The sequence below is a fragment of the Orycteropus afer genome, unplaced genomic scaffold, assembly GCF_000298275.1.
Source record: "Orycteropus afer afer isolate SDZICR_OR568_19922 unplaced genomic scaffold, OryAfe1.0 scaffold00214, whole genome shotgun sequence".
Classification (NCBI taxonomy): Eukaryota; Metazoa; Chordata; class Mammalia; order Tubulidentata; family Orycteropodidae; genus Orycteropus; species Orycteropus afer.
Window position 1 is genome coordinate 4,022,157 of NW_006921801.1, and position 12,317 is coordinate 4,034,473.

Below are 12,317 nucleotides of genomic sequence, written 5' to 3' on the forward strand. Positions count from 1 at the left end.
CATCAGGCAGTGAGGAATGTGGTGGTCCTTGTCTTCATATCTTAGTAGGAATCGCCAACCCTGCTTTCCTCCTGCAAGCTAGAAGAAGGCATGGGGCCGTAGTGGGCACAAACACACTGAACATTTGTAAAGATGATGGAGGAAAAACAGGAAGGAAGGTGGAGGAGGAGCAAAGATAAACCATGGCTGTTTACAAGTTTTCACCTAGAAATTACGCAAATGCAATGCACTGCTGTTGAGTTGGATCCGACTCATAGTGACCCCTCCTTGGGTTTCTGAGGCAGTATCACTATGGAAGTAGATTGCCCAACCTTCCTTCCGAGGAGTGGCTGATGGGTTTGAACTGCCAGCCTTCTGGTTAGCAGTCAAATGCCTTAGGCACTAGGCCACTAGAGCTCCCTCACCTAGGAAAAGGGGAGAACGTGTTCTTTGTTCTTACCCTTCCACCATCATAGGGTCTTTACTCCCAGGATTCAGAACACAGGCTAGTGTGATTAGAGTTCAGCTAAAGTTATGAGTTAAATAGGGTGTAGTCATCTACCTGGAGATCATCCCCACGCTTGATTAGACTATATCTGTGGCCCAACATGACTAACTTAGGCATATTTTGGGAATAGTTTGGAAATACCTGTAGATTGACTAGAAGTGCAAATGAACTATCTTGTTAAATTGAATGGGAGTTGATGAAATCTGTTAGGATCAAATGGTAACCTATCTTTTTAAAATTTGCCTTACAGGAAAATGGCAGACAGTTTTTCGGTGAGTGATTTTTTTTTTGTATGTTTTTTTTTTACCCTAATACACATTTCACGTAAGTTGGGGCTTTTGTTTTTGCCACCAGACTTTCCTGCTTTAACTCTCTCACCACGTGGCTTCCTGAGGCCTCACCTTGGGAGGGCTTGGGAGCTGGAGAAGAACAGATTTGGGAAGCAGCCAGGCGGAGAGAGCCTGTGACTCATGAACGGTTGTTCCGTTACAGGAAAAACCCAGGACAGAGGAGGGTGAATTTCACAGGCTAGAACAGAGAAATACTGTAGGCAAAGGCAAGTGCAGTATAGTCCAGCAACCTGGTTTTTGTGATGGTTTTCTCATGTTGGTCAGAAAGCATGTGCTTTTAGATAGAGGATAACTAGCTCCTGATTTTAGCAAATCATAAAAATGCAGCTCTCCGTGATCCAAGATAATGGCAGGCAAGAATAAAGTTCTAAAAAAGCCCAAATTCACTGCTTTCGAGTTGATTGTGATTCGTAGAGACGCTCATTGGGTTTCTAAGGCTATAAGTCTTTATGGAAGTAGACTGTCCCATCTTTCTTCCACAGAGCAGCTGGTTGATTCGAACCACTGACGTTTTGGTTAGCAGCCAAATGCCTTAACCACTACACCACCAGAGTTAGAGTATATGTAATCCCACAGTTTACTTTTAGTTTTAGGAACTCAAACTCTCAAGACTATTGTTGTTGTTGTTGTTATGTGCCATCGAGTTGGACCCGACTCATAGGGACCCCTCCTTGGGTTTCTGAGGCAGTATCACTACGGAAGTAGATTGCCCCATCTTCCTTCCGAGGAGTGGCTGGTGGGTTTGAACCACCAGCCCTCAAGACTATTAATAGGTGGCAAATGTTTATTGATATGAATTTCATGTCTTTGCTATATTCCTGTACTTCTTAGATCACATATTCCTGTTTTCATAAAAATTATGTTTTTGTGAATATTTTCCAGTTTTTTATTGTTTCTTTCTTTCTAGCTTAATGATGCCTTGTCTGGGTCTGGAAACCCCAACCCACAAGGGTGGCCTGGCCCATGGGGAAACCAGCCTGCCGGGGCAGGGGGTTATCCAGGGGTCTCCTATCCTGGCGCCTACCCTGGGCAGGCACCTCCTGGAGCCTACCCTGGGCAGGCACCTCCTGGGGCCTACCCTGGGCAGGCACCTCCTGGGGCTTATCCTGGACAGGCACCTCCTGGTGCCTACCCTGGCCAGGTACCTCCAGGGGCTGCCTACCCTGGCCCAACAGCACCTGGAGCTTATCCAGGCCCAACTGCACCTGGAGCCTACCCGGGGCAACCGAGTGGACCTGGAGCCTACCCACCTCCCGGACAGCCAAGTGCTCCTGGAGCTTACCCTGCTGCTGGTCCCTTTGGCACCCCTGCTGGACCACTGGTAAGATGTAGTTATTTCATGCACTTGACTGTGATCAGGACAAAGTTAATGAAGAATGCAGCTATTGTCTGGGACAATACAGGCATCACTTTTGAAGGACTAGTCATATGTTGGTTCAATAGAAATGTGATTGTTCCAATTGAGTTTATGATATGCACTGTTAGTGTAAATAGGCAAAGGCATCTTTTGAAGGAATCTGTAATGTTGCTTTAATGTAAATCAAGTTAAGATCATGGTAGGTAGGGGAAAGTTTTGGTTACTATTATTAATAAACACTGAGTACTCAACACATGGTAGAGTGTGTTATTTCATTTAGCCCTACAACCACCGTGAAGTACCTGAAGGTACTCTTATCATCTCCATTTTATGCATGAAAAGTTATATACCCAGAGTCATAGAGGAGAAATGTGGTAATCTGGTTTTGAAAACTTTTTTTTTTGTTATTGAAGGATTGACTTCAGTTTTCATTCAAAGTGAATTCTAGTGTAAAACTTAACTCTGGAGGGAATCAGATTCATCTCAAACACAGATCTTGCCCATCCAGACTTACAGTCTAATTGGGAAATAAAATACAAATATGAGGAAAAGAGTTAAATAACAGTAATGGGGATTAGCCCATTTTGGACTATGCAGAAGACAGACAAGATAATATCTGATCTCTTGTTAGTTCAGTTTAGAGGAGATTTCAGAGGAAGCATGGAGAACATGGGTGGCATTGAGCTGGGCCTAAACTGGAGATGGGTAAGTCAGTTGCTGACAGAAGGGGACATGGAGGCTGTGGAGAGGAAGAGGCAGGTGTGATAGAGACAGTAGAGGAAGAACAATCCTCCTCCCCCACCCCCTGGATCTTTTAATTAAGCCTTAGAGGTCAGAGATGACTCTGCCCTTTCAGGGCTGGACAACTAGCATCAGAAAGTATTAGCCTAAACTGAGAACTCAGGAAGGGGAACTGATAGGGTGTCAGGGGGTGGTAGACAGTTATAATTCACATCTGTTGGATTTGAGGTACTGGCAGCAAATCAGTTAGGAGGAGGTACAGGAATGTTAAGGCAAAAGATTGGGGCTAGGGATTAAAAAAAAAGATGAGTGATAGTTGAACCCATGGCAGTAAAAGAAATTCATAGGGAAACACATAAGTTGAAGAGCCCAGCGATAGAGCTTTGGGAATATTCATAATACCTTGAACATAGATGTTCAAAAATATATGTGCAGTGCACTAGGGAATGTTTTAACTAGAAAGTATTTATTCCAGATACTCACTGGGCACTTGCTGTGTACAAAGCAATGTGCTATGCCATATGAATGGAGTGTGTGAGAACCCAGAAGCCCAGAGAGTGAGTCAGTGCTTGACCTTAGAGAGAATAACCTCATAGGGGCAACTGGATGTTTAGAAATAACCACAATGAAATATATTATGTGACAAGGACGTTAAGAGTGGCACAAAAATGTACTTCGATTGCAAGGTCTAGTTAAAGCCTTTTCAAAAAACCGTTTAAGTGAATGAGTTAGATTGGTGTGGTCACTGGTAATATGAGCCACAGAAAGGGAGTATTTTCTGCTTTTGCCATCAATTAACTGATGGTTTTATTCTCAGTTATTATTTGTATACAAAGGGAGAGGGAGTCTTACCTCTTTAGGTCTGAGACAAGGTGGCCTGACTGAGAGTTTGGGCAAACAGCTTAAATTAGGATTGCACTGTTATTTGCAAATTAATAGTGATTGAACATTGGCAACATCTTTGTTTCCCCAAGAAAGCATGACACTTTCTTTATTGACACATATATTTTTGCATTCCCAGACTGTGCCATATGACTTGCCTTTGCCAGGAGGAATCATGCCTCGCATGCTGATAACAATTCTGGGCACAATGAAGCCCAATGCAAACAGGTAAAAAGCAAAATTAACAAGCCTAATGTATTCAGTAATTGGATTTTTAATAAAGGATAATATATTTTTCATTTTAATAGGATTTTTTAGAATTACATATTTAGAATCTTGGCTATACCATAGTATGGGATTATTCCATAAATCAGTACTTGTCCCCATCTAGAGTTCCACTTTGTAAGGACAAAGAGACAAGAGAATAACACATTCTGTTGGTTATTCCTGGTGGTGAAAGCCTTACAATAAAGGAAAGTAGTGCCTTTTAAATGTAATGTTTGTCCATCCCTCCACCTCTGAGCTATATGTAAAAGAAAAAGCATGCATTCTGTATCTAGATGCCCACTAAAATTAGGGTCAAAACCAGCAGATCGCATTCGACCTAGCTGAATTGATCTCAAAGCTTGACTATTTATTCTACCAGTCTGTACTCATGTAAGTATCTCCCATCTCCCCACATTTGGGCAGGTCCCCGAGCTCTTGAGCTCTGCTGTTGTACCGGTCTGTACTCATCCTGATAATCATCACCCTGCATTGGGGCGGGTCCCCAATCTCTTGATCTGCTGCCATTTCCCTCTTCCCACTGAGTGTGACAGCAGAGTTACAGATTACTATGGTGTCTCTCTGGTCTCAGTGGCAGTACCATCTCACTTTGGATAGTAATAATCTTATTGCAAAAGAACTTGGTATTTCAAGGTTGATACTTTACTTTCCAAAGCTATTGTGGCAGGTCAGGGTACAGCATTTTCAATGCCATGAGCTCTGGCCTCACCATCTAGCAGTGCTGTAACTTGGCTAAGAGGTACTATAGGTAAGAGTTTAAGCAGCTCCTCTTCCCACATAATTTTTCTTAGTGCTAAGGTTACTTAGAGTAAATGGTAACACACTCCATTCTGTATCTTAACATGTATATCTTACTTAATCTGCAGGGCAGGCAATATTGCTATCCCCTTTTTATGGATAAAACTGAAGCTCTGGTTCTATAGGTGTAATTGGTAGGACTGGGAACCTCAGTGTTCTGTGTAGATACCATTTACTTATTAGTTGGAACTGATTTGAGGTGGGCTAGGATGGGATAAGGTTTACTTGAGCATGGATGATCTATGGCTTCCCTGGGATACGCTGGCTCCAGTTATCATATTAGTTATAGTTACATATAATATGAGGAGGCCTAGGAGTCCCTGGGTGGTGCAAAGATTAATGTGCTTAGCTGGTAACTGAAGGGTTGGAGGTTTGAGTCCATTCAGAGGCATCTCAGAAGGTCTGGAGATCTAGTTTTGAAAAATTGGCCATTAAAACCCTGTAGAGCCCAGTTCTACTCTGACATACGTGGGGTCACCATGAGTTGGAATTGACTCGATGGTAACTGGCTTAACTGGTAAGGATGTACCGAAGCCATCCAGTGTACCTGACCCTAAGATGAATACACTATCATAGTGCTAAAGTTCCCAGAGTCATTAGTCTGGGTCTGTGGGTAAAGGTACAGTTTAAAGCCATGTACACAGGTTTATTCAAGAATCCATAAAGGGCCTGGTTGTCTGTCACCTTGCTCCTGATGAATCAACAGGCATCACCTCCTGTCACTAGAGTAAGACTCAGTTTCTGATCTGATAATTTTGTATTCAGATAGTCTAGCCAGCCAGCCTCCTCTGGTTCTGTGTGAGTCACTACCCTAAGGCAAACCTTTCTCTCCACACCCATGCAGTGTCTTGCAAGCACAGTATTTCCCTGCCAATGTCTTCATCATCTTTCCACCCCACTAAGTGCAGAGGCCAGCACACCTTATTTTGTGCATGCTGCTCTCTGATTTGTTAATGTCTGTTTTCCTCCCACAATCCTTAGCACACAGACCCATACTGGTATTTTTGTGTTACTTATGGTTATTGTACTGGGAATTTCAGTTGTGATAATGCTGGAGATGTATATTGAGGCTATGGCAGATCAAAGCTAATTTTAATTGGGATGGTCCAAGTGGTATTAAACTGAAAAAACTGTTGCCTGTTCCTGCAAATTCTGTGAGGAATTGCATGAAAAAGAAATGCCTAAGGTGACAGAGATGACAGAATATCTTCCTTTTCATTGAAGAGAAAATACAACTATTGGATATTTAGTCAAATACAAATCCTATTGTCATATGACTATCTTGGCCTTTTCCCTGGGAATTTAATCATTGGGATGTACATTTATGGTTGAATATGACTGTTACTGGGTCAGTCAGAAGACCAGAAAAATCATTGTTGGTAGATCTAGAGTTCAGACATTGCTGTAAAACAAGACCACCAGCTAATTCTGTTGGTAGTGCTCTCAAGGATAGGGTGTTCTTAGCAATCACAGGGAACATATGTTTGTATTAACATTCAAGGAGAAGGAACAGTGTCAAAAAGTTAAACTAGCACTTTCATTAATTCTACTTAACATCATGGAATGTTGAAACATTTATCCTGACTTTACAACTTAGTATCAGCATACTAAGTATTAACCAAATTATCCATCCTTGCTATTTCTAAGAATGAGGTTTCTGGTTAACTATAAGGAAGTTAGATATTTTTAGCTCTTAAGTATTGTTCTTGTTACCTAGTACCGCTCTGACAAGCACATACCGCAAATGGGATGGCTTTAACAAACAGGAGTTTATTCTTAAAATTTGGAGGCTTTAAATCCAAGTTCAAAATGCCAGGCTCTAGGGTCTAGGTGAAAGCCCCTCAACCATAGGCTTCAGCTCTGCCTCCTTCTCCTGGCTCACTGATGCTGGAAGCTTTTCTTCACTCAGCTGCTGGCTGCTGAGGCTGACAAACCTAAGGTCGACAAGTAACAAGGCAGAGTCCTGATGTTACCAAACCACATGGCAGGCCACAAATTCAAGTCCATTGAAAGTCCCAAGGTCGGCAGAGCATGGCAGGATGCTGAACAGTGACACAGCTACATGTAGGGTTCAAGTGTGCCATAAGCTAGAGACTATTCCTAAGGCTTCTCCTTATATACAGGAAGCAGGCCACATCCCTAAGGTAGCTACTCAGCTGCTCACAGTAGATTCCACCATGGAGTTGATTACCAGTTTCTTCATGGGAAATACTACATCCAGCTGCCCGGTTACTCACCAGTCCCAACCAAGTTGACCCACAAGCTTTACCACAAGTATGTAGCTGACTTGCCTTTAACAGGTATTAAAAGCAACCTGGGAGGGCAGGAAAGAAGAAGCATTATGATCTATGATGTAAGGCATAAAGTGCCCTCAAAGTAGCTATAAACCTCTACTAAGAAGCTTTAAAGGGTTTTCATGAGTAAAGATAGTAAAGCGAGTATTATAGCTGAAGGACATGGCAGAGGCAAGAAAAGTCAACACATATTGCCTTGCTTATCTTTAGATATTATGACAATATACAGAATACATGGCCTGGTATGTTTTCCAGTTTGAAACTATTCTCTGGTTTATTTGCTTTCTGTTCAGAAAATTTTCCTATAGTTCACAAAATGATTTGCTTCTCAGAAAATTAGGTTCTTCACTTGATGCAAACATTGTACAACTTTAATCATTTTAATAATTCTGGTCTTTGGTTTAAAACAGACTTGCTTTAGATTTCAAGAGCGGGAATGATGTTGCCTTCCACTTTAACCCACGCTTCAATGAAGACAACAGGAGAGTCATTGTTTGTAATACAAAGCAGGATAATGTCTGGGGAAAGGAAGAAAGACAGCATGTTTTCCCATTTGAAAGTGGCAAACCATTCAAAGTAAGTTACCGCTACCATTATATATTGATAATGTATATTTCTCATGGGGAATTATTCTAACATCATAATTTTATCACTTGTTCTGGGTCACCTAACCAGTGCATCTCCGACCCATCCCAGGGGGCTGGCTCAGCAGACTGGGAACAGGGCCAGGAATGGGACACTTGCCAACTCCATTCAAGCCCTCACCATCATTACCATTACCAACCCCCCCTGAGTTTAAGTCTTTTTGGAAATGAAGAAAAAGAAAAGGCATCTTTCATAAAAAAGGAAGTCTTCATGGTACAGTTGGACTGAGACTTAGTTTCTTAAAACAATGTAGTTGGCATGATGATCAAAACTAACTTTTTAAAATTCTAAAATTAAATACTTGTTTTATGAGAAGAATTTATCGTTTTTATTAAATAAAAAGTCCTCTGTCCTTTACTTCTTCCCTTCCTAACAAAGATTACAATTTGGTATCATTTCAAAGTACTTTCTATGGTATTCAACACAGTTTTTATTTTTAAGCACAAATAAGATTTCCTTCTTCAACAGTTATTTATTGGGTCAACAGCATTGAGTTAAGGTTTAGTGTAGAGTGGTAAATAAAACCACTGTTCTGTAAGATCCACAGGGAGGGCTGATAGGGACCATATTCTTCATTTGGTGGCCATCTTTCCATATCAGAACATATCATTTAATAGTATTTTATTTGGATTTATGATCATTTCATTCCCCTATTGATGATTATTTCCAGGTTTATTTTTACTAAAATACTGTAAAAACTATCCTTATACACATAAATATTTGTTTCCTAGAAGAATAATTTTATTCAAGGACTATAACTAATCACTGCCGTAGAGTCAATTCTGACTCATAGCGGTCCCTCCTTGGGTTTCTGAGGTAGTATCTCTAGTAGATTGCTCAGTCTTTCTTCTAATCAAGGAGTATACATGTTTAAAATTTAGATAAATTTGCCAAGTAACTGCTGCCCAAGGACATGAGGACTAACACATCCACTGTCTATTAGAAGAGTATGTTTCTCCTACTCTTGACAAAAATGACTATTATCAATCATTGTTAACATTTGCCAGTCTGTTGGGAGTTTCCCACCTTAGTATTTATTTTTTACATTTAGGTGTTTTAGGCCATAAAAAGTTATTTTTTTTTAAAAAATTGTTCTGTAGTTGAGAATGTACACAGCAAAACATGTACCAATACAAGCTTCTACATGTACAATTCAGTGACATAAAAATTTTTGTATGTGTTTCTATAGATTATTAATCTTTTCCTTTGCAGTTTTGCCTGTGTGAAGACTTTGAATAATTTTACTGCTTCGTCTCTTTTGTTTGTCTTTGATTAATTTAGAGTTTATTTTTTCTGTAAAGTACTTTTGTGTAGGCTTGATTCAGTTCCATAAATGATAATAAAAGTGTAATGTTGGTTATCTGGAGTTCAGGCCAGACCAGCTTTGAAATGACTGGGCATTTCTAACAGTTCTGTGTATGTGCCATTGCAGATACAGGTCCTGGCTGAAGCTGACCACTTCAAGGTTGCGGTCAATGATGTTCACTTGTTGCAGTACAATCATCGGATGAGAAATCTCAAAGAAATCAACAAACTGGGGATTTCTGGTGATATAGACCTCACCAGTGCTTCCCATGCTATGATATAATCTGAAAAGAGCAATACTTTTTTAAAAAATGAAATTTGCAATATAAACCTTAAACATTTAAAAAGCTTCATGTTCACTGAGTGAAAATTTTAAGTTTATTCATCAGTATCCTCCTTGTAGACCCTCCATTTAATAAATATTCTGTCTTTATATATCATTTAAGTGGAACAGTTTATTCTAGATAATGCAGTGGACTCAATAGAGAATTTGTAATAATATTGATAATGTTCTCTTGGTTTTTATGAAATCTCTAGATTTGTACAGATAAAACCCAAGTAGCTTCTTTTTCAGATAAATAGTCAGCTTTAAAAATTTATTTGTTCTCATTGTCAAAATTCTTATCATACTTTTCTGTCCTTAGTTCCAACAAGCCCAAAAGTTAGTAAAATTTCAAAACTAGGATATAGTCACACCACTTCATTTTATAGAAAACCAAGATATTATTTTTATCTATGATTATTTCTATAATACCATCTTTCTAATACTTTAAATTGGTAATTGTCACAGATTGGGTTTCCCAGGAAGTAAAGAAATTCATACGCAAGAGGTTTATGACGGAGTGCTCTTACGATGAACACTTGTGAGGGGAGAAGGTAAAGGATTGGGCAGAGGGAGGAGGAATTGAGTTTCCTCAGTCTACCCTATCCTACCTGGATGAAGGTGAGATGACCTTTCAGATTAGTTCTGAGTTATGGGGTAAGGAAGTCAACTCTTTGTATCAGCACTTCAGTTACTCACTGAATACAGTTCTCCTGGGGAACAAGTTGTGACCTTTGTTGAAATGACTTTCTTGGACTGAGGCAGTGCTTATTATGGGATGAAAGCTGCTGAAGGCATTAAGTCCTTCTGTTCTAAAAAAGGATCTTGGAAGCACATCACAGCTTATTTAAAAGAATATGTAAATTCCTTACCTAACATTTGATCTCTTAACTCTTTTACTCATATGACCAAATGGAAAACCAAACTTTGGAGACAAGAGACAGACAGGTATTTTCTAGCTATTTGACTTTGCACAAATCTACTTAAACCCTCTGAGCCTTGGTTTCTTTGTCTATAAAACAGGTGGTATAATACATCTTACAGTGTATCTGTGATTATTAAGTGAAATACTACTTGGAAAGGGACCTAGCCTTAAAGGAGAAGCCAACACCAAAGATGGAGAGTGAACAATGGATAGAAGGTTGAACCTTGATGTCAACATGTGATTGTAAATTACCTGGAATCACTCTGAGGATTTGTGAAACAATTTATTACTAAACCAGTTCAAGTCCATCTTACTATTATTTTGGCTATACTATAATAGCCAAAAGCTTTCTAAATGATTCAGTAATACATATTATGAAAGCTACAAAAAAAACCAAAAACGTTTTCTGACACTTATTCTCATCTGCCTTATCTGTAAGGTCAAACATTATCATGTAGATTGTGAGCCTTGGGTTATTTTGTACTAACCTCTTTTAGGTGGTCATGACCCAGGGCCCTTAGAAAACCCTAACTTTTATATATGTTTCTTTGTTCAGCATGGCCTGATTGAATTATTCATTAATGGGCTGTTAAATCTACTTTTACCTTTTGGTAAGACTGAGGATTCTACGGTCCAGTCACCCACAAACACTGTATCTATACATTCTTCTAAGCCAGCACCTCATCTTGCTTCCCCATAGCCCACATGGACTTGAGGATAAATACTTTATTTCCCCCAAGCGTAATATATCTTTGTCTGCAAGAAAAGCAGCAGTGTTTCCTTTTGTCTGAAAAACCCTAACTTTGTGGGGGTTGACCACAAAGTTGCTCCTTACTTGTGAATGCTTCTTACCCTCGACTCAGAGATAACTAGACCCAGGTCGAGATTCTGGATAGTGTGGGAGAGCAATGTGGAGCAAAACTCAAAATCATAAAGGAAAGATCAGGTTAAAGAAGAAGTAAAACTATGCCTATTTGCTGATGATATGATCCTATACCTAGAAAACCCAAGAGACTCAGTAAAAAAACTACTGGAACTAACAGAGGTTTAGCAAAGCGGTAGGATACAAGATCAACATACATAAATCAGTTGAATTCCACTATACCAGCAAAGAGATTGCTAAAAAAGAACAATTTTACCCAAAGCAATTTATACTTTCAATGCAATCTCAATCCACATCCTATCTAAAACTTCCTGGTATTGTTACAATGACAGACACACAGACCAATGGAACAGAATTGAGAACCCAGAAATAGATCCATCAACCAACCACTGGTCAGCTGATCTTTGACAAAGGGCCTAAATCCATTAAATGGGGAAGAGATTGTCTGTTTAACAAATGGTGCTGGCAAAATTGCATATACATTTGCAGAAAAATTAAACAAGATCCATACCTCACACCATACATAAAAAACTAACTCTAGGTAGATCAAAGATTTAAATGTGAAACCTAAAACTGCAAAGTTCCTCAAGGAAAAAATAGGGGCAAATTTAGGGGCCCTAATATATGGCATCAATAGACTATCACGCATAACCCAAAATGCACAAACAACAGAAGATAAATGGGACCTTCTAAAAATTAAATTTTTATGTGGTTTCAAAGACTTCTCCAAAAGAGTCAAAAGAGAACCTACAGATTGGGAAAAAATATTTGGCAAAGGCATATCTGACAAGGGACTTATCTCTAGAATTTATAGAAAACTCCAACACCTCTACAACAAAAAGACAAATAATCCGATTAAAAAATGGACAGAAGACATGAATAGACACTTCATCAAAGAGGATAGATATTCAGGCGGCCAACAAACATACGAAGAAATGCTCATGATCATTAGCCATCAGAGAGATGCAAATCAAAACAATGAGATAGCATCTTGCCCCAATACTAGTAGCAAAGTCCAACAAGACAGAAAATAAATGCTGGCG

General features: G+C 39.5%; 1 protein-coding gene across 1 annotated transcript; it reads left to right on the forward strand.

Annotated features, from left to right (window-relative positions):
- Positions 1–741: 741 nt before the first annotated feature.
- LGALS3 (galectin 3) lies at positions 742–9,427 on the forward strand. Its single transcript, XM_042781985.1, has 5 exons — positions 742–759; positions 1,745–2,158; positions 3,957–4,045; positions 7,605–7,770; positions 9,272–9,427. The coding sequence occupies exons 1-5, from the start codon at positions 742–744 to the stop codon at positions 9,425–9,427; spliced, it is 843 nt and encodes a 280-aa protein (XP_042637919.1).
- Positions 9,428–12,317: the final 2,890 nt, after the last annotated feature.